Source organism: Passer montanus, unplaced genomic scaffold, assembly GCF_014805655.1.
Source record: "Passer montanus isolate IOZ18808 unplaced genomic scaffold, ASM1480565v1 scaffold93, whole genome shotgun sequence".
Lineage (NCBI taxonomy): Eukaryota > Metazoa > Chordata > Aves > Passeriformes > Passeridae > Passer > Passer montanus.
In genome coordinates, this window is record NW_024374701.1 from 1255763 (window position 1) to 1283519 (window position 27757).

At 47.9% G+C, this 27757-nt stretch overlaps 1 protein-coding gene across 1 annotated transcript; it reads left to right on the forward strand.

The window, feature by feature from the left end:
• The first annotated feature begins 599 nt into the window (after positions 1–599).
• Positions 600–26885, forward strand: HIPK1 (homeodomain interacting protein kinase 1). Its single transcript, XM_039695713.1, has 16 exons — positions 600–800; positions 1418–2495; positions 7609–7732; positions 9712–9831; positions 10588–10674; positions 11489–11673; positions 11961–12123; positions 12619–12841; positions 13664–13785; positions 15351–15485; positions 17962–18104; positions 18258–18440; positions 18941–19156; positions 20755–20993; positions 21323–21471; positions 22355–26885. Exons 2-16 carry the CDS (start codon positions 1420–1422, stop codon positions 22838–22840), a joined length of 3651 nt encoding a protein of 1216 aa, XP_039551647.1. The 5' UTR covers positions 600–800; positions 1418–1419; the 3' UTR covers positions 22841–26885.
• The last annotated feature ends 872 nt before the right edge of the window (positions 26886–27757 follow it).

Sequence of the window (27757 nt, forward strand, 5' to 3'; positions counted from 1 at the left end):
CCCGGTTCCTGGCCCTGTCCTGCTGTCCCGTTGGGTTCCCCAGCCCGGTCCCGTTCCGTTCCCCGGTCCCACTCGGTTCCTGGCCCTGTCCCGCTCGCTCCCGGCCCGGTCCCGGCTCTGTCCCGTTGGGTTCCCAGTCCCGCTCGGTTCCCGGCCCGGTCCCGTTCCGTTCCCCGGTCCCGCTGAGTCCCGGCCCTGTCCCGTTCCGTTCCCGGTCCCGCCCCGCTGCTCCCGGCCCGGTTCCTGGCCCTGTCCCGTTGTGCTCCCAGCCCGGTCCCGTTCCGTTCCCGGCCCCGCCCCGCTGCTCCCGGCCCGGTTCCTGGCCCTGTCCCGTTGTGCTCCCAGCCCGGTCCCGTTCCGTTCCCGGCCCCGCCCCGCTGCTCCCGGCCCGGTTCCTGGCCCTGTCCCGTTGTGCTCCCCAGCCCGGTCCCGCTCGGTCCCGGCCCCGCCCCGCTGCTCCCGGCTCGGCCCCGGCGCTTCCTGCGGCCGCCCCGCCCCGCGGTCACGTGCGCGCTCGCCCGCTCGGGGCTCGGCTGGCTGGGCCTGTGCGGGCGCTCGGGGCCCGGAGCGGCGGCGGGAGCGCGGCGCGGGCCCGAGCCCCGGTAACGGCCCCGGCCCGGCGGGCTCCGCTCCCCGCGGCTCCGCTCCCGGCCTTTGGGCCGCGCGGCGGGGGGAGGCCGGGCCTGCCGGGGCCGGGTTTCCCACCCGCTCTGTTTTTGCACAAACAGGCCCGGGGACGGGATCGTAATCCCCGCTTCCTGCGCTCCCCCGATCCTCTGGGTTGTTTTCTCCAGCGCTGGGTTTGTTTGGTTTTTTTTTAGCTTGGGGAAAAGGCGGCTCGGGAGTGACCTTATCGCTCCCTGCAAGTCCCTGAAAGGAGGGTGTAGCCAGGTGGGGGTCGGGCTCCTCTCCCGGGTAACCAACGGCAGGACAAGAGCGCGGAGCGTTGAGGGGAGGTGTAGGTTGGACAATAGGAGGAATTTCTTCACTCCGTAGACACTGGAACGGGCTGCCCGGGGAGCTGGTGGAGTCACCGGCCCTGTAGGTGTTTGAGCAACTGGCACTGAGCGCTCTGGTCTGGGTGACAGGGTTGTGTTTGGTCACCAGCTTGGACTCGATGATCTCAGAGGTCTTTCCAAGCAAAGTGACTCTGTGATTCCTGTCGCGTCCTGGACTCCTTTAGCCCTTAGAGAGCTGGATAAAGAGCCGTGTGCTTCTCAGATGCAGTAATCCCACTGCACAGCCTCGCTCAGTGATGCCCTGAGGGCAGCACTTACAGAGGTTCCCTTCCTCAGTGGTGGGCACCACATGGTGCTCGGAAAAACACTGGGTTTTTGTCATTCTGGGTTTGGTGTAGATACAGGATCTTGTCCATCCCAACCTGCTGCCCCTTATGAGTTCTCCTCTTGCTTTCCAGGTATGGCCTCACAGCTGCAGGTGTTCTCCCCTCCGTCAGTATCCTCGAGTGCCTTCTGCAGTGCCAAGAAACTGAAAGTGGAGCCGTCTGTCTGGGATGTTTCAGGACAGAGCAGTAGTGACAAGTATTATACCCACAGCAAAAACCTCCCAGCAGCTCAAGGGCAAGCCAGCTCCTCTCATCAGGTAGCCAACTTCAGCATCCCTGCCTACGACCAGAACCTCCTTCTCCCCGCTCCCTCCGTTGAGCACATCGTGGTCACCGCGGCCGACAGCACCGGCAGCAGCGCCACAGCGTCCTTCCAGAGCAGCCAGACCCTCACCCACAGGAGCAACGTTTCTTTGCTGGAACCGTACCAAAAATGTGGATTAAAAAGGAAAAGTGAAGAGGTCGACAGCAACGGTAGCGTGCAGATCATTGAGGAACATCCACCTCTCATGCTGCAAAACAGACCTGCGGTGGGAGCTGCGGCCACGACCACCACGGTCACCACGAAGAGCAGCAGCTCCAGTGGGGAGGGGGATTATCAGCTGGTCCAGCATGAGATCCTGTGCTCTATGACCAACAGCTATGAGGTCTTGGAATTCCTGGGACGAGGGACGTTCGGGCAGGTGGCGAAATGTTGGAAACGTAGCACGAAGGAGATTGTAGCCATCAAAATCCTGAAGAACCACCCTTCCTACGCCCGGCAGGGCCAGATCGAGGTGAGCATCCTGTCTCGCCTGAGCAGTGAGAATGCTGATGAGTACAACTTTGTCCGCTCCTACGAGTGCTTTCAACACAAGAATCATACATGCCTTGTCTTTGAGATGCTGGAACAGAACTTATATGATTTCTTAAAGCAAAACAAGTTCAGTCCGTTGCCCTTGAAATACATCCGGCCCATCCTGCAGCAAGTGGCAACTGCCTTGATGAAGCTGAAGAGCTTGGGTCTGATCCACGCCGATTTGAAGCCAGAGAACATCATGTTGGTGGATCCTGCACGCCAGCCCTACAGAGTGAAGGTGATAGACTTTGGGTCAGCCAGCCACGTGTCCAAGGCCGTGTGCTCCACGTACCTGCAGTCACGCTATTACAGGTAAGCAGTGCCCTTGCTCCCTGAGCCAGGTCAGGCTGGGGGTTCCTTCTGCAGACACTGAGTTTTCCTGTCCAACCCCAGCTGAGGGGCAGCAGGAAATCATCAGCTCTGCATGTTTCCTGGAGATTTCTTCTGAAAGTTGGATGTAAATAAATAGAATGTCTGCCTTGCAAGGGTGGCCTAATCTGCAGCCCAGCACCTTCCTTTCCCCCCCAGATGAGTGCAGTAAGTTGATTTTATCCTGGCCACTGGCTTGTGACACTGTATGAAGTGGCAAACTGGAGAAGTGTTAACTTTGTGGTTGTCTGCTATGGTCTGAAACTAGTCCATTAACCCTGGACATTTAGAAGGGACAGGAGTCAAAGGGATGTCAATTCCTATTTTCTTTTGTTTCTTCTGATTCTTCATCTTTGTCTGAACCCCCTTCAGGAGCACATGACTTCCTGTGTCAACCCTGGCTAAGTCATGCTTTCATGAGACCTGCAGCTCCCTTAGAGCAGTGGTGAGAAAGATCTCTGCTTCCCTTAGCAATATGCAGAGATGTCTTCTACCCTACTCCTGCCCAAGAATTAAAAATAAATTATGGCCAGAAATGTTAAAACTCAGAGCTGTGCTGTTTCTTTCAATTATTCCTCCAGCTTGGCTTGGCTCTGTTGAGTGTATATTGGAATTTAAGTAGCAGCAGACTTCAATAAATGGATGCAGAAAGAACTTCTGGCTTCAAAGGGCCGTGAAGAGTCTGTGCTGTGTTGTCAGGGTTGCTTTGGGTGGAATGTGAGCTCACTTGACGCAAAACTCAGGGCTAGTATCTAGTCCTTCCAGCTGGGACCAGACAGGACTGAGGCACTCTGCCCCACCCTGTGTCTCTGCTCTGTTTGATGTCTTCCCTGGCTGCTCACTTCACTTTTGAAGCCTGGCTTATTGTAGGTTTGCTCAGTTCATCCCTCATGCTCCCTGTGTGCTTGCTCCCTTTGTTTTTGTGTTGTTTTTCTTTTTAACTCTGACACCAGTACCAGCTTTCCATGACATTCCTTTCATGTGATACAGACTTTTCTTAATCCATTGCTCATGATCTTTGCTCAGCTTGTTGGCACCAATCTTTCCAGTTCTAAACTATTGATTGGTATGTTTGTTGTTTTTTTTTTGTAGTACAGTTGTCCCCTGTGCCCCATAGCTCTGGAAAAACATTCACTCTCTAAAATACATCATCAGTTTTGTTGTTATTGCATGGAAAGAGGTGACCACTGGTCAAGAATCTGCTCTATCTGACTTGCCACATGTGTCAGCAAAGCAGTTTGGGGAGGTGCTCTCCATTTTCTGGTATCTCAGAAAACAGATTTAGCGAGGAAAAGCAGTGAGGGGTGATAAGAATCTTCCAGGGGCTGCAGAGAGGGAAATTCCTGCTCCATCTGTGTGTGGGGCACTGGACTCCAGCCCCTTCCAGCTCCCTGGGGTGACTGACTCTGCCAGAAAGGCAAATAACCTGGGATTAGGTGGCGTTGGACTGTCTGCTTGGCTGGAGTGAAGAATGCTGTGATGTGGAAATCTAGTATTTAGTGATATGTAATTAGTCTAATGGTGATGATTAGTAAAATCCATAATCTAGGAATTTACAGAGATGGCGCAGAAACCAGCTCGTTGTGGGAGAACTGGATTGCTTTACCCATATTCACATTAAATGAGTGCTCAGATGAGTTCCAAGCTGGAATTTTTTTCAATGCTGTGTTTAATGAAAGAGCACAGACCAATTCTTCATATGGTTCTCTGTCAGCCATTAAAAATAAACTTCTCTGTGCTCACCTTTTAGCTTTCAATCCCTGTTACTGCCACTTGGGTAACCTCTGCTGTGGAAAAGGATTCTTTTCCACAGAAACTGCTGCTGCCTCTGCTGCCTGACCCCACTCAGGAGGGGCAGTTCTACTGCTCACACTTCAAAGAGGGAGTAGAATGCCCATGAAGAATTCTTTGGCTCTGAAGCCCATCGTGGAGTAGGAGTAGATCAGCTCTCTGCAGTGAACAATTTCTGTGGCAGTTCTGGGATGTTTTTGCAGTAATTCTCACCTGAAAACAAGAGTACCTTCCTCAGGTTGCTTTTGTTCTTGGGAAGGATGAACAATGGAAGGAAACAGCATGCAGAAATAAAATCTCCCTGCTGTACAGAGTGGGGTTTGCTCATGCCCTGTGCTAAATGTGAGTGCAGCCATGCTGGGAGTTTCACTCAGCTCCCTGCCTCCTGCTGCTGCCCAGTGTGGGGCACAGACTGGGACTGGACAGTCTGGGCCCTGAGAAGGTGGCCCTGAGCTCTGGGGGAGCTGCAGAGTGCAGGACTATCCATTTCTCACCTCTGCTTTGGGCTCCATGACCTACTTCTGTCCCAGCCTGGCTGGCCTGGGGAGCAGCCTTGCCTGCTGCCAAGTCTAACTCTGCTAATCCAGCTCTGAGCTGGCCCTGCAGCTGCTCCCTGCATTGCTGCACTTGCCCAGGCTCTGTTCCCACCATCCCAAAGCACAGGTGTAAACACGGGCTGTTTGGAAATGCTGGGAGGGACTCCTGCAGTTTTCTGGGGCTGCTGTCAGTCCTTTCTCTTGTGAGAGTGCCTGAGTGTATTTGTCAGCTTTGGGAGGCAGTGCTTGGCAAGCATCTGTGCAAAGAGTGCTGTTGATTTTATTTCAAAGAGCTTAAGATGGTAAAATCACTTTAATCTCTGGCAGAGCAGCTATGGAAGTGACCTCTGCCTGCTGTCCTGGTTCAGCTCACATCTCATAAGGCTGCTAATTGCAGTGGTGTGAAAGGAGATGAGAGAAATTCTGATTTCCCAGCCCTGTCCTGCAATCAGAATGAAATCAGGTGGCTCATGAGAAGTTCATTTTTTTAGTTGCAAGGAATAAAATACAAGACTTCAGCTTGCTATCATCATGGTATTGAGATTTAGGAATATGTGAGTCTATTCCATCCTGGAGTGAAAGATCAACAAACTGCCACCAGTCTGTTTCCATTGGAATTGCTGGGGGGTTTTGGCACACTAGAGAAGGATTAGCATGCTCTGCATATTCCACAAGCCAACTATATTTTAGTTTGTTTGCCAGTCCAAGTGCAGCCTTATATGACAGGTCTGGGTCCTTTCTGAATCAGAAATTCCTACATCAGGGTAATCAAGAGGGGCAGTACAGTTTGCTGATGATGTCTCATAAAGTAATGGCAAGGGGGGCTCCTGTGTAAATGTATGAATTGTACTTTTTCTACTTGTGAAGAAAGAGATTCCTCTGGTTTGCACCTCTTAGCCTGTAGAAAGTTCTATCCATTCTAGCATATTTCCTTAAAATAGAAATGTTGGCAGGAGAGTCAGCATTCAAATATCAGCTACTGCTTGTACTTGCACAATCATTTTATATTTTCACATGTGAGAAACCTTTCCAAAGTCAACAACTGCCAGGAGCAGCCAAACAAGAGGGTAGAAACAGATCAGTGTTGAGTGGAGAGTGTCTTTATGTCTTAGCTTGAACAATCTGTTATTCTGATTACTGAAGTTATATCATTGCTCTGGTTTTGGGGGCTCAGACTTAATAAAATCTGGATAATAAAGAATAAATGTGACCTCACTGCAACAGGCAGCTGGTTCAGCTGTTTATCTTTTTTATAGAATCCCAGGCTGGTTTGGGTTGGAAGGGAGCTTGAAGCTCATCTCATCCCACCCCTGCCCTGGGAGGGACACCTTCCACTCTCCCAGCTTGCTCCGAGCTCCATCCAGCCTGGCCTTCTCTGATCCTGTGCTTTTTGGTGCCCTGTGCCTGAGCAGCTGGGCTGAGTGCCTCTCTTCTGGAGACACCTGTGTAGACAGCTAAAACAAAGCTGTGTCTGTGTCACCACGGCACAAAGGGTGATTAACTGGGGAGTCACTTCTTGCCATGGACAAACATTTGGGAGGCTGAGGAGTCGAGGAGGGCGAGTGACAAATTTACTGACACCTGTACATTGTGCAAACCCTGGCTTTTAGAATTCAATAGAGGGATCAGAGCTGGTGTCAGAGCCTTTTTTAACAGCTGAAGTATCCATAGTGTAAGAGCAGAAATGCCACACAAGCCCTGGGGCATGACCAGGAAATGGATAGCCTGGAGTTCAGGGCTTTTCTGTCTTCCTTTGCAGTTGTGTTAGTTATTCATGATGAAGGTCAAGGCTTTTGTATTTCCTGTACTTTCCAGGGTAAATTCCCACAGCAGCTCACCTGGGGTGTGCAGCACCTGGGGTTTTGTGCTCTATGCAAATGTAGGACCAGAATTTCTCCTGCCGGAACAGCCTCAGAACTTTGTTTCAGGACTCTGTGTAGGTGAAGAGCTGTACTAAAACATCCTTCTGTGTTATGAGTCAGCTCCAGACAGAAATCTCCCTGAAATTCCAACCTGTTAGAGAAGCAAACCCTGCTTGGAGTGTGAGGTTTTTTTATCACCTCCCCTTAAAGGCTGGGCCAGACAGGTACATTTTGCATTAGGTGTGGTTGGGTGCACAGAAACCTGAAACACAACCTCCAGCTGGGCTCTCTGCATCCATTTTAGACTCGAAACTCTCTGAGCAAACCCTGCATGAAAACCTGCTGATAGAAAGCCAGCTGCTCTCTGGAGAGCTCCTTTTCCTGGCTCTGCAGGTGCTCTTCTTTCCCACAAGAAGCAGGCAGCCTCCTGCAGCTGCTTACCTGGGGTCTCAAGACCTCCTCCTAGAAAAGTCTCTGTTTGCCAGAGCTTTTCTTCCCAATTCTGTTAGAATAGGCTGGACTAGATGAAGATCTCTCCATAATTCTGTGATGCTGTGTGCTGTCTCAGGGACACCTCACATGCTGTCAAGTGTAATTAAACTGATTACTCAAGGGGTAACTTTATACAACTGATATAAAGGCCTCCTAGGACCTGGGGGGCACCGTGGCAAAAAAATAATCCACCTAAGTGATGAAAAGGTTGGGATCCACTCAAGGAAACAGCTTTTGCTTTAAGGAGTGAATAGTTTATATTCACACAAATTTACTTTTGCGTGGAGGGGCTTTACCCAGAGTGGTTTACAGGGAAGAAATGCAGCTTTCAGAGCAGATTTGACTTTGGCCTTTTCTTTCCTTTTCCCTCCCCAGAGCTCCTGAGATCATCCTGGGTTTGCCGTTCTGTGAAGCCATTGACATGTGGTCACTGGGCTGTGTGATAGCTGAGCTGTTTCTGGGCTGGCCTCTGTACCCAGGAGCATCTGAGTACGACCAGGTGAGAGCGCTGGGGGACGTGGGATCTTCACATGAAACCTTGATTTTCTGTGCTCAGACCCCCCTGAACCCCTGTGTCCTGCATCAGCTTTCACTGGTGCACATTGCTGCTGTCTGAGCTCGTTTTCTCTCGTGATATTCCCATTGTCTCTGGGCAGGGAGCACAGAGTTCTGTGTGTTTGCACTTGAGCTGAGTGTATCCTGTCCAAAAAAAGGGGCCAATTTGCAGTTAACCCCTGGTTTCCAAACCCAAAAGCTGTTGAAACACCTTCCTGCCAAAGCAGCAGCGAGGTGTGTGTGTGCTGGTGTGAAACACTCTGTAATTTCACCATGAGGGCACTTTTTCCATGTGGGGACAAAGCAAACCTATCATTCCTGCCCTGTTAATACCTACAACAACCCTGAGTTTTTATGCAAAGTGTGAGCCTCAAGCTGTCTTTGGAATCCAAGGGCAAGACTCTGAGAGGCATCTTGAACTAATTAGTCCTTTCTGTGGATACTTGGCATTATTACCTGGCCTAGGCAGTGCCTATAAAAGGACAAAAAGTCTGTGAAAGGGGTTTTTTTCAGAGTAGCTTTTCCACTGGGGTTTTTATGGTGGGATCCTGCTGCAGTGCTTGGTATGGTTTTCCTTATGTGATAAAATACAAGAAAACTCACTAAATGTCTCACGTGTGTCTTCCCAGCAGTGTAAATTTCCGAAGGAAGCGCAGTGGTACCTTAATGAGCAGAATGAGTTAGAAAGTAGCTGAGGCAGGGCCTGGTGGTTTCCTTTGCACTGAGTTTTGTGTAATTCTGAGAACCTTATCTGCTGCTGTAGGTGGCTGGGGAGGAGCTGCTTTTTCCATTGCTTCATGACAGGATTTTGCAGCCCTCTGTGAGGCAGCGTGAGGTGTGACTTCATGGGGTTCATTTTGATGTCTGAATTTCCCTTGAAGACTGAAGATGACTTGGCTTTCATGTTTTTTGAGATTCTGCAGCAGCAAGTGAAAGCTGAGGTGGAACTTGTGAGAGGACCTCTCCAGGAATGAGTTCATGGGTTGGGATGGGGTTTACAGCTATTTTTTTAAACACCCTTTGACTGTAAAGCAAAAGTTATGTCCTGTAAAAATAGAACTGCTCCCTGAACTGTTGTGTAGCTACAAGAAATATCCACGTGTAAACACATGGATCCACCTTGGCTTGATTGAAAAGTGAGCCCATAAATTGATGTGGTCACAAGCTGTGACAGTGCCCTGTTTTGGCACAGTGCCATAGCAGGAGTTTGGCAAATAAGAAATGTTAAGGATCTGTAAAGGATCTGTAATTGATGCTTTGATTAAGGCATAGTTACCTTAACACTGTGGAGTTTTTTATGCATTTGCTATTTTCTTTCCTTTTGAGCATACCTTTTTATTTGTTATCTCTTTCCCAGTGTCTTATCAATACCATCACAAGGATTCAGGTGCATCTTCCAAAATTCTGAGCCATTTTTTTTTAACATGTAAAAATAAGTATATTAAATGGGTTTGAGGATATTTGGTCTTGGTTTCTTGGTCAGTGAGGACTTTGCCATGATGTTATTCTGAAGTGTGCCTGGCATATTGTGTAGGCAGGCACAGCAATGTTGCTTGGATAATCTTGCCTTTAATTATTTATACATACATGATAAATTCTCTGGTATTTTTCCCTCAAAATACCTATTTCTTACACTGTGTAATGTCTTAAAAGCCTACAGTCTACTTGCATACAGATTAGCAAAAAATATTTCCATAAAATAAGAAAGATGCATTTAAAACCTAAAATTTTTGTATGATTACAAAAATGGCTTTATAAATACTTGAGATGGTCCCATTAATTTTGCAGTGTGGCATATCTGGGCAGTCTTTTTCTTTTACAGGTAATTTCCTATTAGCTGTGAACAAACCTAGCTGTTAATTACCCCATTAGCTGTGAATTCTTTATGGTGGGAGCCCTGACTTTTGTAATTTTCTTCCCTAGATTCGTTATATTTCACAAACTCAAGGCCTTCCAGCGGAGTATCTTCTCAGTGCAGGAACGAAAACAAGCAGGTTTTTTAACAGAGACCCAAATTTGGGATACCCACTGTGGAGGCTCAAGGTTTGTCTGTCTCTCCCATCCCCAATTCTCTTTTTTTCCTAGAGGATTTGATAGAAATTCCCACCCAGTTTTGGTGTGCTGTGCAAGCACTGAGTGAGGATTGGCTTTGGAGTGTGGCTGGTTGGGGCTCTGTGCTTGCAGGAGCCGTGCAGAACTCCTGGTGCTGCACAAAAAAAACCCTGGCAGCAAAAAAAAAATCAGCAGTGATGATAGCACCAGCAAAGGGTGGGTGTTCATCACTGAGATAATGCCTGCTTATTATGGGCTGCTCATTCTCAGGCAAGTGTGTCACCTTGTTGTCATCTCCTGACAATCCAGCCAGTAAAATATGGAGTATTTTGGGATGGGTTTGTTAGTTTATCAGGAATCTGGTTATGGCTTGGCAGAGCACAGCAAAGAATGGGATGTAGGCCTGATTTGCCTTTGAGCAGCAAAAAGAAGGGAATTTTGCCTTTCTTCTTTGTAGAAGAGGGATTTTAAATATTTATAGCCTCTTTCTAAATCAGAAACCTTCAGTTCTTTTGGCTAATGCACTACCCAAGGCAGCCTTGAAATGAAGTCATCCTGCTGTTAATTCAGCTTTGCAGTGAATGATCTTCCCAGCTGAGGGAATGGGATCCCAGGGCTCTTTGGTTTGACCTGCTGGTGTGTGGTGTGTCTGAAAGCAGCAATTGATCGTCTGCCTCAGCAATTTCTTGCTGCTTCTTCCTTATCAGTACTCAATATCTCAGTTTATACTAATGTTTTCTTTTATAGACCCCAGAAGAACATGAGTTGGAAACAGGAATAAAATCAAAAGAAGCTCGGAAATATATATTCAACTGTTTGGATGATATGGCGCAGGTGGGTGGGGATCTTGGGTCACAGATAACTCGTTAATTTTCTACATATAATTAAGTAACTTTCATTTTTTGGGGGATCTCTAAAAATGAGGCTCCTGTGCTGGAGCAGCCAGTCCTCTTCCACTGTCTGTTCAGAGCACTGATGGAGGTTTACAGTGGTGCCAGTTTGCATCAGAAATCAGTCAAAATGTTAATTATGAAGCTGTTTGAAATGTTTTGTGTTACCTATGCCTCAGTGTGTTAGCAGGAGTGGGCCCAGCCTGTTCCCAGTATAGCAGAGCAGTAGGAGAGCTGAGCCCCTTCAAATGTGGTTGCAGGATTAAACCTCTTCTTAGGCTTTGGAAATAGTGACAGGAACTACAGATCATTCTTATTTTCATTCTCTCTTTAGAGATAAAATGAAGGAATATCTGGTTTTAATGTCATGAAGCCTTAAATACCAATTTTCTGTCACTTTTGTAGCTGTTACCATCAGGTTAGATCTGTGCAGAGAAGGTGGAATCATTCTGGCTTGCCAGCTCCTTACAGATTCCCCCAAAACATGAGGGCATTTTGCCAGTGAGTGGAGAATGAAGCCTGGTGGTCCCTTTGAATAGACCCAAATCCCTGTTGGGAAGAGAATTCCAGTGAAGTTTGACTTTCTCTCCTAGAACGAGCAAAGGAAAGGCAGTGTGTTAGCACTGTGATACCTGAAATTGGTCTGGCTAACAGACAGGAATGCTCAGTAACTGTTTCTGTGTGATGTTGCATTTATTGAACTGTTAGGCAGCAGTTAATTTGCTGCTTGTGTGAACTGCTCCTGTGTGATTTTCCAGGTGAATATGTCTACAGACTTAGAAGGGACCGACATGTTGGCAGAGAAGGCTGACCGAAGGGAATACATTGATTTGTTGAAGAAAATGTTGACAATTGATGCAGATAAGAGAGTTACTCCACTGAAGACTTTGAACCATTCGTTTGTTACAATGGCACATCTGCTGGACTTCCCCCACAGTAACCAGTAAGCTCCCTTGGATGGGCTGTTTTGTTTCAGGATTTGCTGGAATCACAGAGCAGCCCTTCCCAGCTTTCTGGCAGGGCTATTTTCTGCAGTTCCTGGCTGATCTGAAAATAGCAATGGCATGTGTAAGGAATGGAATGTGCATAAGCTTCCTTTTCATGTTTTAGGACATTCTTTGTTGGTTTAAAAGAACCTAAACCTGAAGCACGTGCATAAAGTTGGGAATCTGTCGCATCTGTGTCCTGTTTTTACAAATCTGATGTTTTCCTTCTGTCGTTCTGTTCCAGTGTGAAATCTTGCTTTCAGAACATGGAGATCTGCAAGAGAAGAGTGAACATGTATGATACAGTGAATCAGATCAAGAGCCCTTTCACCACTCACGTTGCTCCTAACACAAGCACAAACCTGACAATGAGCTTTAACAACCAGCTCAACACAGTACACAACCAGGTATAGCATCTTTCACCTGTTTTATCCTAATCAAAAACATCAGTAGGCTGATTTGGTGCCTTCAGGCCAAATTTTAAACTGCTCTCAAAATTCATAGTCTTGTCTCAAAGTCTGATTTTCCAAAACTCAGGCCTAGGAGCCTCTTTACTTCATGTATTGAAAGTTTGTCAGTTCAGCAACATAAGTTGATTGTGTGCAATTCATGTTTTTTGTTCTGTGTTGTCTTAAGTCTTTTACCTCAAACATTTCCAAGTGCTTTCCTCCTAGTTTTATATTGATGGTTCCTGTTGTTTATTTTATAACAAAGAGAGATAAAATTACAGGAAATAAGTGATTTTTTTTTTTGTTTATTTTTCTAGGCCAGCGTGTTGGCTTCCAATTCCACTGCTGCTGCTACTCTTTCCCTGGCCAACTCAGACGTGTCCCTGCTTGTTTTATAACAAAGAGAGATAAAATTACAGGAAATAAGTGATTTTTTTTTGTTTATTTTTCTAGGCCAGCGTGTTGGCTTCCAATTCCACTGCTGCTGCTACTCTTTCCCTGGCCAACTCAGACGTGTCCCTGCTGAACTACCAGTCTGCCCTGTACCCATCCTCTGCAGCCCCAGTGGCAGGAGTGGCTCAGCAGAGCGTTTCCCTGCAGCCTGGAACCACCCAGATCTGCACACAGACAGACCCCTTCCAGCAAACCTTCATCGTTTGTCCCCCTGCTTTTCAAAGTAAGCCAAGAACCCTTTGTGTGATGCTGAGGTTTCAGCCACTTAAGGCAGGAGAAGTTGTGATTTGGACCAAACTGAGACAAGCCTGACCAGAGCAGAGCTCTTTGTGGGTGTCACACGGGGCTCTTGCATCAGGTGGAGGTGCAGAACCAGGTCAGACATGTGCAGGCAGCTTGATCCCCTTCCAGGTCGTGCTGGAACAGGTGACAGGACCTTGCCTGCCTGGCTTGCAGGCTCCAGCTGGTTGCTCAACCAGTTTTTCCCCCCAAACTGAACACAGCAGCATTCCACAGAAAGCAGGGAACAGAGGAGCCAGACCTGCCTGAAAATCAGTGGCTGTGTTTGTTATCTCAACAGTAAATATCTGCTGTTTGAGCCTCAGTTCACAGCCCTGATGCAGGTTTTTGCCACAGGTTGTGGGTCAGTGAGCTCAGCACAGGCAGCTCTGTTCATCCTCAGGGTTCTGTAGTTATTCTGATACCTGGATTGTCTTAGTCTGGAGGGTTATTTGTGACATGGGAACTGATGGTGTAGGGCTTGAACTTGAAACTTGTCTCAGGCAGGTTGGAATTGGGAGTGTGTGTCACTGTTTCTGCAAACCAGACTCCCCAGAGCTGAGCTGGTGAGGGCTGGCTGTCCATCATGGCCCTGCAGGATCCCAGGGTGCAGAAGTATTTACTTCAGCTGCTGTTTTACTGGGATTTTGTCAAAGCTCTTCTATCCCTTAAACCCACCCTATCCTCTACCCTTACCTAGTAGGAATTTGATTTTTGGAAACAAATTCTAGTACAGCAGCTTAGTGATGTGTCTTGTCCTCCACAGCTGGACTTCAGGCAACTACAAAGCATTCTGGGTTCCCAGTCAGGATGGAAAATGCTGTCCCAATTGTGCCACAAGCACCTGCAGCACAGCCACTGCAGATCCAGTCTGGAGTTCTCACACAGGTAAAAAAACCACCCCAAACCCCTCATGGGCTCAACTGCAGTTCCACCATCCAGGAGAACCTGCCTGAGTGCAGGGGGTTCTCAGGACACACTGAAAGGTTCAATGCAGGTCACTTCTAAGACAGTATTTTCTTGTTTTGTTTTGTTTTTTCTGGAATATTTAAAGTCTGAACTATTTTATGTCATGTGCCTCCCTGGTTTTAGGAGTTTGATTTAATAATGAGAATAAATATGTGGTTTTCAGCTGCTAAAACAGGCTGTATTTTTCAGGCATGGACAGTGCCTGTAAGGCAGTGCTGGTCATTTTTGCCTACACTAAAAACGTGGCAGGAGAAATCATTGCTGTGAGAAGTGAGACCCCGGTAAACAGAGGTGACAACACAGATTACTCATGCTAAAATTTCATCTTTAAATCAACAAAATTATTTCTGAATCCTTCTCAGCTAGTTACATTCTTAGTGTGAATTACTGTGTAGCAATGACATATCTATTTCTGCAGTTTGCAGTTTTAAGCAACGTACAATACCAAAATTCACAAATAATTCTAAAAATGCTGTTTTAAATATTAGTAATGTGTCATAAATTAAACCCATTTTAATTTCCAAAAAGTAATCCTTTACTGTACAATAAGTGCCTGGTGATTCACAAGTTTTATTCACTGAAAATTTGTAGTTGCCTTTATAATTAAGTGCATTTTTATTTATTTGCTTAGTTTTAGTTTCTGCTGGCATTAACCCAAACTCTGTTAGTTTTACTCTTCAGGCAGCATATTGCACTTACAGATCTTGCAGAAGAGTAATTTTTAGTTTGTTCAGTCCAGATATTTAGGTGGCATTCTGTGATTGCTGGTTTCTTTAGCATTAATGATACAGGTCACAGTATCCACAAAGCAGAATCCATTTGAAGGCCCACCTGAATCCAAGAGTGCAAATTGTACACCAAGAACCTAATTTAAATTAGACATTTGATGCACTGATACATGTCTGGGTGGTTTCATCACGGATAACTTTGCTCTTTCATGACACCAAAGACCTGCTGTGCCTTCCATGAAATCCCATAGTTTACCTTTTCTCGAGAGTTCTGTGTGTGGATTTGAAGGTCTGACAGCAAGTGCAGGGAGCTGCCACCGTGCCATGGCTAGTGCAGCGTGGCTGTCACTTGCCCTCTGGGACCCAGTAAAGTGTCAGTAGCTGAGCTCACTTTGACTTTTGAAATGTGTCATCAGAGAGACATCCCGTCCCCAAATTTTTCCCCAGCTCATTTTGACTTTTGAACCGTGTCATCGGAGAGCTCCTGTCCCCAAACTTTTCCCCAACTCATTTTGACTTTCGAACCGTGTCACTGGCCTGGAGATTCCCAGTTGCTCGTGCTCTCCTCGGGGCCCTGAGGGTGCCCGTGGGGCAGTGCAGGCTCTGGGTGTTGGTGGTTGCTGGTGTCGGTGTCGGTGCGTCCCTCCCCTCCGCGGCAGCGCGGTGCCGCCCGCCTGGCCCCGCCGCGCAGCGCGCTGACCTGCACCCGCCTGCCTCAGCTCGTGTGTTTCACTCACTGCCTGATCTACATTTCAGGGAAGCTGTACACCACTAATGGTAGCAACTCTTCATCCTCAAGTAGCCACCATCACGCCGCAGTATGCGGTGCCCTTTACCCTGAACTGCGCAGCCGGCCGGCCGGCGCTGGTCGAACAGACGGCTGCAGTACTGGTAATTGCCTCCCTTGATTGTGTTCACTAACTGAGTTTTTGTTTTAACTTAGACTTGCAGAGGGCATGGAAGCATGTGCCATCTTGTGGCTGTGTTCTTGCTACATCTTAATGTCTTGTTGTTTTCCTCCCCAACATTGCTGAAGCACTGTCTGACTCTGACGTTTAGTGTGGCTCTGTAAAGAATCCAGATCCATTGACTATTACCTTTGCTAGCCTAGTATTGAAAGCTCTTCTAAACTAGACCCTAGAAGAGTTGTAATCATTCTTGTTCTTCACTTACTCTCCTATCTTTGCCTTTTGATTGTGGAATACAAAGGAATCAGTCTTTAGCTTGACTCTGCTACAGGTACCTGGATGGCCAGAATTTGACCTACTTGCCAAGTTAGCTCCATATTTTGTTTGCACCACGTGTAAAGCTGCTTTGTATGGAGAAATGCTTCAGATCATAAAGCACAGGCTAAAATCCCTAATGACAGCAAATCCTTTAATGTATTGCTCTAGCAGTTGATTTCTCTTAACCTCTGTTGAATATTGACAATAATTTTCTGGCCTTTTGTTATTTATAGCCAATCCACGTAGCTTGCTTCATCCAGATAAAGATTCTGTTCCTCACAGATACTTTCAGTTGATATGTATTTCTTGGTTGAAATTAAAGGTGAGCTCTAGTATCCAAAATAGCAGTAGCTAGCTTTTAGGTCATTTGGAACAATTTTAAAAAAGGATGGAGGAAAGGAATGAACACACCTTTAAGAAATGTATGCTTGCAAAATTGTCCTCTTCTGTATTCTGGCACCTGCATCAGACCAACTTTGCAAGTGCCACAAAGAAGTCATTGTAAAACTCCAGAATCAGATCAGTGAAGCTTATGAAAACATTGCAGTGCACTGAAGTGCTGGTATCCTCACATGTCCTTCAAAGCACATTCCATTGTGTGAACCATGTTGTTTCTTGTTGCTTTAAAGTGGTAGTTTGAGTGTCATTTTCTTCTGAGAGGGAGAGACCTCTGCTGAAGTGGAATTTGCTCGAGTCATACCTGTCCTGAAATTGAAACCCACTCATTTGAGTTCTTGTGAACCAAGTGAGCTGCTCCCTGGTTCTGGGGATGGGAAGCAGGAGAGTGGGGCTCTCCTGGTCACAGCTCTGAGCTAAACAGACCCAGGGGTGCTTCTTCTTTCCTCCTGTTGAATTTTGATTGCTGAAAGGCTGCAATCTGGGCTCCAAAAACAGCAAGGGGTGACTATAGCACAGCTTGGGACACAAGTGAGTCGTCAGTGATGTTTTCCAAAGTGGATTTGGGCTTTGATTCAACAGGCAAATTCTGTTCTGCTGTGTGTGTGCAGTGGACTTGAGGTTCAACTCCCCTGTACAGCAGTGGAGATCAGAGATCAGTCTCCAGACTCTGAGCCTGCATTCTGAGTTTCTCTGGAGGACTTGACTAGTTCTCTTTGGATTCTGGGAGCCTTTGGCGTGATTTTTGCTCACCTTTAGTGCTTCCAACACTTCTCCCTTGCTGCTTCCCCTGAGTTTGCATTAGCCATTTGCTAAGCTTTGCATATTTTTGTCCTTCCTCTGTCAAAACAGTTCGTCGCTTGGAAGGCCCGATTTCTGCCTCTCATTGGGAATTTATATCTTGCTGTATTAAACTCTCTGCTTTGTCTTGTGCAGGTGTTGGCTTTTGGAAAGACGCATGGTGTGACTTTTAACATATTTCTCTTTTTATTTTTTTTTTCAATGTTATTGTTGTTGTTATTATTATTCCGCTTATGTTGGCAGAGGTTTTAGCAGCTCTCTGCTTTGAAGGCTTCTTGTTCGGAACTGGTCTTTATTTGTGCTGAGTGCATCTGTTACTTGCAGAAATACTGAATTTGAAACAACATGTTTTGCAGTTTAAGCTGCAGGAGAGAAAGCCATATATTATCAAAATCATGGAAATATTACTCTGCCAAATTTATTTGGACAGGAACATTGATAATATTAATGAATTGAACCTGCCTTCATGTAACTAAATTATCTCTCAATGTGGCTTTTCTTAAATGCCTCAGCTGAGGTGGGTGAATTTCCACAATAATGACACCATCTCAGCTCTCTCAATGTGAGCCCTGCAAGACAGAAAAGCAGACAGGACCAAATTAGTTTCATATTTTGGAACCTTTCAGCAGAGCAATGATGTAAGTTTACATTCAGAAGGAGTCCCAAGCACTGCTGCTGCACCTGGCAGTGCAATACCTGGCTGCATGTGCAGCATAATATAAATACTGTTTTCTCTAGGTGACAGCAGTGATAAAAGAGATCAGCAAAATGTTGGGGAAGCTCATTCCCCTGGTTTTCTTGTCCTTGGGAAAACATACAAGGATGAGCTGTATCTCTGCAAGCTAACAATCCACCCCAGTGCATTTATTGCTTGGGCAAATCTCTGCCTGCCCCTGCAGGAACTGAAGCCTAGTGATCCTCTGTCTGTGTTTGTTGTTTTGCAGCAGGCCTGGCCGGGGGGAACCCAGCAGATCCTGCTCCCTTCCACCTGGCAGCAGCTCCCAGGGGTTGCTTTGCACAACTCTGTCCAGCCAGCAGCCGTGATCCCAGAGACCATTGGCAGCAGCCAGCAGCTGGCTGACTGGAGGTAGGGATTGCAGGAGCTCCAGCTCCCTGCCAAGTGGGAATTCCTCCATCACAGAGCCCACAGTGTCTCCCTTCCCCTCAGGGGCTCGCTGCAGCTCGTGGTTCCTGCAGTGCAGTCATGGGATTTGGGTCTCTTGTTTCTCCTCTGCTCCAGGAATGCACATTCCCATGGAAATCAGTACAGCACCCTCATGCAACAGCCATCTCTGCTGACCAACCACGTGACATTGGCCACAGCACAGCCTCTGAATGTTGGGGTTGCTCATGTTGTGAGGCAGCAGCAGAGCAGCAATGTGCCAGCAAAGAAGAACAAGCAGCCAGCACCGAGCACAGCCAAGTAAGGATTGCTTCCTTTCCCAGTCCTAGAAAAGCCATGGGTTTGTTTGTGGAGTTTGTCTTTTCATGTGAAAAAAGCATCTGATCACAGAGGCATTCAGGGTGTAACTTCATTGGGCTACAACTGCATTTAAAGATGTCTTGGAAAAAGCCTTTGTGCTGTTGTCACTGATTTAAATTATATTAATTTCAGTGAGTGCAAGGACATGGTTGGCCAAGTGCTTTGCTGTCCTGATCAGAGGGGTTTTACACTCCCGGGGTGTTGGTGCCATAGCAGTGCAAGTGACAGAAGTGTTGAGTGAGGGGTGGCAGTTTCTGGCAGTGTCCAGGTGGATCAGTCCCATTCAGAGCATCCCTGAGTGCCTTTGGCTGTGTCTGTGGCACTTTGCTGTCTGCGTGTGTGCACTGAGATTCTGTTCATGTATGTGTTCACACCTGTATGTTCCTAATGCTGTTTGAGCCTCTGAGCTGCAGCTGAACCCTGCTGTGCTTCCCCTGCAGGCCCAGCTCATCTCTGGAGCCCGTGCCCACCCAAGTGTACTCCCTGGTCGGGAGCAGCCCCCTGCGCTCCGCCTCGTCCTCGTCCAACGTGCTGGTGGCCGTGCAGGAGCAGCACCAGCCCATCGTCATCCCCGACACCCCCAGCCCCCCTGTCAGCGTCATCACCATCCGCAGCGACACCGACGACGAGGAGGACAGCAAGTACAAACCTGCCAGGTGGGCTGTTCACAGGGCTGTGCTGGCCTCAGCTCATCAGGGACAGGGGGGACACGGTGTGCGAGCCCTGGGCACAAGACAGAGTATTCCCCGTCACATCTCTGTGGTGTTGTGCCTGTAGATAATCTGAGTTTTAATGGACAAGGAGGGAGGGTGTGAGGTCTCAGAGGGAGATCTGTAATCTGGTGGGGAAAACTAGACATTTCCCCAGCAGCTCCCAGGGGTTGCTTTGCACAACTCTGTCCAGCCAGCAGCCGTGATCCCAGAGACCATTGGCAGCAGCCAGCAGCTGGCTGACTGGAGGTAGGGATTGCAGGAGCTCCAGCTCCCTGCCAAGTGGGAATTCCTCCATCACAGAGCCCACAGTGTCTCCCTTCCCCTCAGGGGCTCGCTGCAGCTCGTGGTTCCTGCAGTGCAGTCATGGGATTTGGGTCTCTTGTTTCTCCTCTGCTCCAGGAATGCACATTCCCATGGAAATCAGTACAGCACCCTCATGCAACAGCCATCTCTGCTGACCAACCACGTGACATTGGCCACAGCACAGCCTCTGAATGTTGGGGTTGCTCATGTTGTGAGGCAGCAGCAGAGCAGCAATGTGCCAGCAAAGAAGAACAAGCAGCCAGCACCAAGCACAGCCAAGTAAGGATTCCATTGCTTCCTTTCCCAGTCCTAGAAAAGCCATGGGTTTGTTTGTGGAGTTTGTCTTTTCATGTGAAAAAAGCATCTGATCACAGAGGCATTCAGGGTGTAACTTCATTGGGCTACAACTGCATTTAAAGATGTCTTGGAAAAAGCCTTTGTGCTGTTGTCACTGATTTAAATTATATTAATTTCAGTGAGTGCAAGGACATGGTTGGCCAAGTGCTTTGCTGTCCTGATCAGAGGGGTTTTACACTCCCGGGGTGTTGGTGCCATAGCAGTGCAAGTGACAGAAGTGTTGAGTGAGGGGTGGCAGTTTCTGGCAGTGTCCAGGTGGATCAGTCCCATTCAGAGCATCCCTGAGTGCCTTTGGCTGTGTCTGTGGCACTTTGCTGTCTGCGTGTGTGCACTGAGATTCTGTTCATGTATGTGTTCACACCTGTATGTTCCTAATGCTGTTTGAGCCTCTGAGCTGCAGCTGAACCCTGCTGTGCTTCCCCTGCAGGCCCAGCTCATCTCTGGAGCCCGTGCCCACCCAAGTGTACTCCCTGGTCGGGAGCAGCCCCCTGCGCTCCGCCTCGTCCTCGTCCAACGTGCTGGTGGCCGTGCAGGAGCAGCACCAGCCCATCGTCATCCCCGACACCCCCAGCCCCCCTGTCAGCGTCATCACCATCCGCAGCGACACCGACGACGAGGAGGACAGCAAGTACAAACCTGCCAGGTGGGCTGTTCACAGGGCTGTGCTGGCCTCAGCTCATCAGGGACAGGGGGGACACGGTGTGCGAGCCCTGGGCACAAGACAGAGTATTCCCCGTCACATCTCTGTGGTGTTGTGCCTGTAGATAATCTGAGTTTTAATGGACAAGGAGGGAGGGTGTGAGGTCTCAGAGGGAGATCTGTAATCTGGTGGGGAAAACTAGACATTTCCCATTTGTATTTTGTCCTTTTTTGCCCTGCAGTTTGGGTATGAAGCAGAGATCCAACGTCATCAGCTACGTCACCGTCAACGACTCCCCTGACTCGGACTCGTCCCTGAGCAGCCCCTATGCCCCAGACCCCCTGTCCTCGCTCAGGAGCACTGGGGGGGCCCTGGAGCTGCCCAGCAGAGCTGCTGCTGACAGCTCCAGCTCCCGCACCATCATCGTGCCACCCCTGAAAATGCAGCTCAATGACTGCATCGTAGCCACCCAGGCTTCAGGTGGGTATCTCAGTGTGCTCTCCTGTCCCTGTGGCACACTCATCCTCACAGTCCTGGACTTTGCACAATGGGTCTTTCTCAGCTTTAGTTTTCACAGCTGCTGTTCTGAAAGCCTTGGTCTGTTTTCATAGTCATTGATAGATTTACCTTTCATTTACATTTGGCTGCATTTAGGAAGGTCTGTAACCATTCCTGATGGTTTCTTAGTCACATTTGAAATCATAATTGAAGCAAAGTCTCTGTGACAGAAACAGTCAGTTTGCTGCCCAGAGCTGGTTACCAGCAGCGTGGGAAGGGGAGGAGTGGACTGAGCTTGTGGCATCTTGCAGGCATCCTGAGCAGCAGCAGCAGCAGCAGCAGCAAGAGCAGGCCAGTGGCCTCAGTGAGCGGGCAGAGCTCGGGATGCTGCATCACACCCACGGGGTACCGCTCGCACCGCGTGGGCACCAACGGCGTGCAGCCCCTCAACCTCAGCCAGGTGAGCCCACCTGCCTCTGGGGCTGCCCTGGGGGGGCTTCAGGGCTGCTTCAGGAACGTCTGAGGCAGGGGAAAAGGCTGGCTTGCAAGAGGATCAGTAGTTGCAAGTGGTAGTTCTTCAGAGCTGGCTCTGTCCTGGGGTGGTGCAGGGTAGGACACTGGCGGGGGCACAGGGGGGTTTCTCAAGGTACAGGATTTGTTCCTGTACCAGGGGGCAGGAGAAGGTTGTCTCCATAGTCTCTCTTTGTGCTCCTTGTCACATCTGACTTACAGCAGGTCTTTCTTGCCACTCAGGAGGGTGACACCAAGGTCCAGCTGTTGAATTAGAGTAACTTTGAAGGCACAGTATGAGGAAATTCTTTAGTTCTTTACTTTCTCTAGACCTCACAGAGTTCCAACCAGTAGGTTAAGACTGGACTTTCTCTCTCAAACTTACAATTGACACCCAACATCTTTGGATGTTTCAATTCAAAGATTGGTTTCACTTCATTTTGTGTCAGGATGTCTGGGTCACACTGCAGCAGCCTCTCAGAGGGGAGGGAGTGTTGTCACCCCTGCAGTTCTCTTCTGGCACAGACACCAGACAGGTTTTGTGGTGCTAAAACAGGGCAGCCCTGCTTCCACCCTCCCAACGTGCAGAGGAGTAGATGTGTGAGGAGTTGTGGGTCGCATCTAGGACCTGCCCTCACTTGTCCAGCTGTGGTACCCCCCAAGTGGCAGTTTGCCCCATTGCAGAGGAAAGTATCACCTTTGTCCCCATGGAAATGCAGTCACCTCCTCAGATCTGTCACGAGGGAGGATCTGCAGATGTGTCAGGGGGCGTGGAGGTGCCCCTTGCTCACCTGAGCATGACCACTAACCTCATTTACTCCCTCCCCTTGCAGAACCAGCAAACCACAGTGCTGGCCTCCCAGGAGAGAAACGGCAACGCTGTCCCACGCCGGCAGCAAGCTTACGTGGCCCCCCTCACATCAACGATTTCTCAGGCTCCCTACACGTTCCAGCACAGCAGCCCAGTGCATCCCCACCTGGCAGCAGCCACGGCCAGTGCCCACCTGTCCAGCCAGCCCCACATGTACACTTATGCCCCCAGCAGTGCTGCCACGCTGGGCTCCACCACGTCCATCGCCCACCTGTTCTCCCCGCAGGGCTCGTCGCGCCACGCCGCCTACGCTGCCCACCCCAGCACCCTGGTGCACCAGGTCCCTGTCAGCGTGGGGCCCAGCCTGCTGACCTCTGCCAACGTCCCCCCCGCCCAGTACCAACACCAGTTCGCTCCCCAGTCCTATATTGGTGCTTCCAGAGGATCTGCTATTTACACTGGATACCCGCTGAGCCCCACCAAGATCAACCAGTACTCCTACTTGTAGTTGCCAGTGAAGCGCTGTCCTGCGAGGGGCCCGAGAGGCTGCAGAGGATTTCAGGTGAACCTTTGCCTGGGAGTGACTGCCTGGTTCGTGTTTCTCCCTGATCTGGTTGTGTGTTGTTCCCAAATGTCTCTGGTGAGTTCGGTCACTAACTGAGCAGCATGCTTTGTTACCAGTACGAGAGTCACTAATTAAGTTTTTAAAATTTTACTTACTTTTTATAGATGCTTTTAAAAAAATTCATGGTCACGTTTATTTAAAATTGTTCTGTTGTGCTAATCAAAAGGGGTGTCAAATCAGTGTCTCAGAAGACAGATCCTGATGTCTTTTTTAACGTGTGTAACTTAAACAAAAAGATGTGCAGATTCTATTTTAGCAGCTTGCACAAATCCACGTTGCCACTAAAAATGTGCATGTTTATCTCATTACGTTGCTGGGGCAGTTTTAAAATCAGATTTAATATTTTGACGTCTGTTCTGTAATTCACTTTGTCTTTCACAAATTGCTGGTTCTGAAAAGCCATTACATCTCCATGTATGTTTCTGTCAAAGGTATTTTGTTTACTCCTCTGCTTTGTTTAAGGACTGGTAGAGGCAGCTGCCTTATGCCAGCAACACGATACATTCAGGAGTCCTGTAAACCCTGGAGTCTGCTTTGTTTTCTCCAAAATTCTCCATAACCCAGCTGAATTTTTGTTGTGTTCGTTGCAGAATTCTTCTAAGTGGTTCAAACTGTATTCAGGATCTCACTGTGTGACAGAGCTCAGCAGCTCTGTCAGGGTGTTGTTGTTGTCTCCAGTTGAGAGTGAATAATGCAGCATTGCTCTAAAATTTGGTTTCTGCAGCTTATTAGATGCTGGCCCTATAATGGAGCTGGATTCCTTCACAGAAGCACAGGGCTTTGCTTTGTTCTGTTTTTCTTAATATTTTTTGCCTCACGTGATTCATTTAGGAGGGAGATGAATTTGAAATACAATGAAACATCACTGTATTGATGTGTACAGCTTTTTATACTCCTGTGAGCGTATCCTCCTGGATATGTCAGCAGCTACTCTAAAGCGCTCTTAATAAGACTTGTAAACTGTACGTGCATGTAGGAATTGCAAGAAAAAAAAAAAGAAAAAAACAAGACAAAAAAAGAGAAAGAAAAAGAAAAAAGGAAAAAAAAAATCCAGATTTTAAAGTTTATTACTGAATTTAAAACTATTTTAGAAGTTTTGTATTGGTGGTGTTTTAATATTTTACAGAAAATGAAATATGTACATATTGATTAGAAAAATATAACAAGCAAAACTTCCTGCTAACCCCAAATGTTTTGTCTTTGTAATCAAAATGTGTAGTGATTATACTTGAACTCTGTACTTAGTGTTTGTCTAATTCTTAAACGTTCCTGGGGATGGAAGTGTTGTATCCTTTGTATTTAAACCAAAATGAATTGATTCATGTTGGAATGTATGTGATATAATGCAATGGTTAGAGCTCATCACTGTAGCACTGAGAGAGGAGTAGAGCTTCACGAGAGGAAAGGATACCTTGGATTTGTTTTGCACAGGTATGTGTGATGAAGAGTTGTTTGGTGTGTCCCCTTATTGTAGTGCCTTAAATGATGATGTAGTGTGACTAGAGTTTACAGTGAGCTTGCCTTACGAGGGACCAGCAAGCCCCCGTCGAATTGAAGCAATTCACCCCCCAGCTCCCCAGCCAGAGCAGCAGGATGGTGCAGAGCCCTCTCCCTGTCACCGCTCTCATCCCAGCTCCCTTCTTGTTCCCAGTGAAGCGACGTCCCCTCGAAGCTTTCCCCTGAAATGGCACATGTACTGTTAGTGTCTGTCAGTGCATTTCGGATAAGGTAGTGCTGGGAATGCATTGGAATGTTTAGTCTAATATTGCAGAAGTGATTAAACACGTGCAATCACTTTTATTAGGTTTAGTGTAGCGTTACCTTCCCCCACAGGAATAGCAGATGTGTCGTGTAAAATATTGCTAGCTTGGTGATAGAATATTTATACCAAAGAGAGCCTGCTGTAAAGCACATAATACCATTAAAAAGTTTTATAATGCTACTGCTAACGTGGAGTTGTTGGGAAGGTCTGTCAGCTGTAGCCCTAGTTAGTGTTCAGAGGAAATACTCACTTTGGATAATCAGTGCAGGTTTTGGACTTTGTTTTCTTGGGTCCCTTGTACTAGGAATTCTTTCTCATCTAACACACAAAGTACCTTGTCCAAAAGGATGATGATGATGATGATGATGATGATGTAAATGTAAACTGGTCCGAGCGGTCGCGTTACTGCAGCAATAAGAGGTTTGGTAACCTTGCACCCCAGTTTATGTCCCCGTGGGAAGGAGGCCAGTCCTGACCTGGCTGTGGCAAGAAATGCCCAAGCCAGTTCTGCAAGCCCACGTTCCTGCTAGAAGGAAGCCTGGACTGGCCTGAGGTGGAGGGGCTAGGGAGGGCTGGAGGGCTGTGGGCGTAGCATTAGCCCCCGTTGATGTTCAGTGTGTTTGTAGTCAGAGAACCAACCTTGCTGTGCCACATCGTTGCTGCAAACGATGCTGTTTGTTGCTGTAGGCACTTTGTTGCTTTTTTTGACATTGCTTGTGTTCAGTACTTGCCTTGAGATACCTCTTGGGTACAGAGTTGTGCCTTTCCACCAAAAGGCAAACCAAGCTCCAACTCCCTGTTTCACAAATAGGACTTCATGGAAAACACTTCACTAACAGGAAAAAAAAAAAGATAAAAAGACCTCTAGCAAAATCTGCTAATAATTTTGAGAACTTGCCCGCTTTCCCTTAAAAACAGCAGCTTGTAATGTCCATTTAGAGGACCTTGTAACCCAATTAATCCCAATGAAATGTATTCCCAAAGCACGGTGTCTCTCCTCCACTGCCCGAGTTCCCACAAGTGTTGGAACAGGGAGGATGAGATGGAAGTGATGTAGGTGAAATCAAACGTGCTTCATTTGGAACAAGCTGCCAAACAATACCCCAGAATTCCTCTGTGATACACAGCAAACCCCACCCCAGCAGGGCCAGGCCTCCCAGTCTGGCCCAGTATGTGATGCCCAGTTTAGGTGTGTTGTGTTCTGCTCTAAGGAGAAACATCCCTTCTTCCCTTGCATATCCAGCCTCAAATTGGGTTCAAGAATTGACTCTCCTCATTGTCAGAGCCTGCTACACATTTTTGGAGAGAAGTCTGCTATCTCTGGATAGGAATTGGCATCCTTTAATTTTCTTCACAGCTAGTTTGGGATTCACCTTTGGAATATTTGGTCCCAGCTAGGTTTGTCTGTGTGATTCTTGAGCTGTTCAATCAGTTTTCTCTTACCTGACCTGTATTTGCAGCTGTGATAGCCCTGCAGAGGCAACTCCTGAGGCTTTCCTGCTTAGCACCTAATTGATGGGATGCAGTAATTTACCTCTGACTCAGCAATTTCTTTTAGTACATGAAACTAAATTGCTTCTAAATGACAGGATTGGCACAGCCCTGCTTTCTTTTTTTTTTTTAATTTTATTTAAACTTCTGAATGGTGCCGCATGTCCACATGGTTGTTTGTTGCTAAACTTTATATAATGTGTGATTTCAGATTCAGCTTGAACTATATCTATCTCACTACATGTAGCAGTACATTATATGTAATGTTAGTATTTCTGCTTGAATCCTTGATATTGCAATGGAATTCCTACTTTATTAAATGTATTTGATATGCTAGTTACTGTGTAAAATTTAACTTTCTTTTATGGTTGTGCTCTTCCTTTTTACAAGCCGCTAGATACAGGTAGTTTCTGACAATTACTGATCTATGTTTGTATTGCTGATGTACTTAGGGGGTATGTAAAAATCATTTTAACAAAAGAAATAGATATTTAAAAATTTAATACTAACTATATGGGAGAAGGGTCCATTGTGAAAACATAGTTTATCTTTGGATTCAATGTTTGTCTTTGGTTTTACAAAGTAGCTTGTATTTTAAGTATTTTCTACATAATATGGTAAAAATGTAGAACAATTGCAATGCATCAATAAAAAGGGTTAATTTTCTGTACTCTATTCATCTGGTCACTTGGTCTGTTCAGAGGGGTGGGAGAGGGGTTTGGGGTATCCAGAATGAGGAGCTGAGAGGGGTTTGGGGTATCCAGAATGAGGAGCTGAGAGGGGTTTGGGGTATCCAGGATGAGGTGTCGATGGTGCGGGATGCAGATCCAGGGTAGGGGTGCAGGGTGTGGATTCAGGATGTGGATCTGGGGTGCAGATTTGGGATGCAGGGCACTAGGTGGCACACTTGCTCTGCTGCAGCACCGCAGCCCCTGCTGGGATCGTCCCTGCCCAGGAGCCCACAGCCTGTGCCTGCAGAACCACCCGGCTCAGCTGCATTCAGTGTCTGTCCATCCATCCATCCATCATCCATCCATCCATCCATCCATCCATCCATCCATCCATCCATCCATCCATCCATTCCCCCTGGGCTGACCCCACACCATCTCTGGGGCCACCTTGGCCAAGCTGTGCCAAAGGGCAGCGAGTGGCCGGGCAGCCCCGGCTGAGGGCAGTGACCAACCTCGTGTGCCACCCCTGGCAGCGATGGCTCTGCCCAGGGGATCCATCACAGAGGGGCAGGCAGCCAGGAAATGAAATGTGCACATACGGGCTTGGGGCTGTACCCGTGGGGCTGGTACTGCCCTGGCACTGTCCCTGCACAGGGGACAAACCCACTGCCCTGGCACTGCCCAGGGGACACAAACCCACTGCCCTGGCACTGTCCCTGCCCAGGGGACACAAACCCACTGCCCTGGCACTGCCCAGGGGACACAAACCCACTGCCCTGGCACTGTCCCTGCCCAGGACACAAACCCACTGCTCTGGCACTGTCCCTGCCCAGGACATAAACCCTCTGCCCTGGCTGATGTCACACAGGACATGTC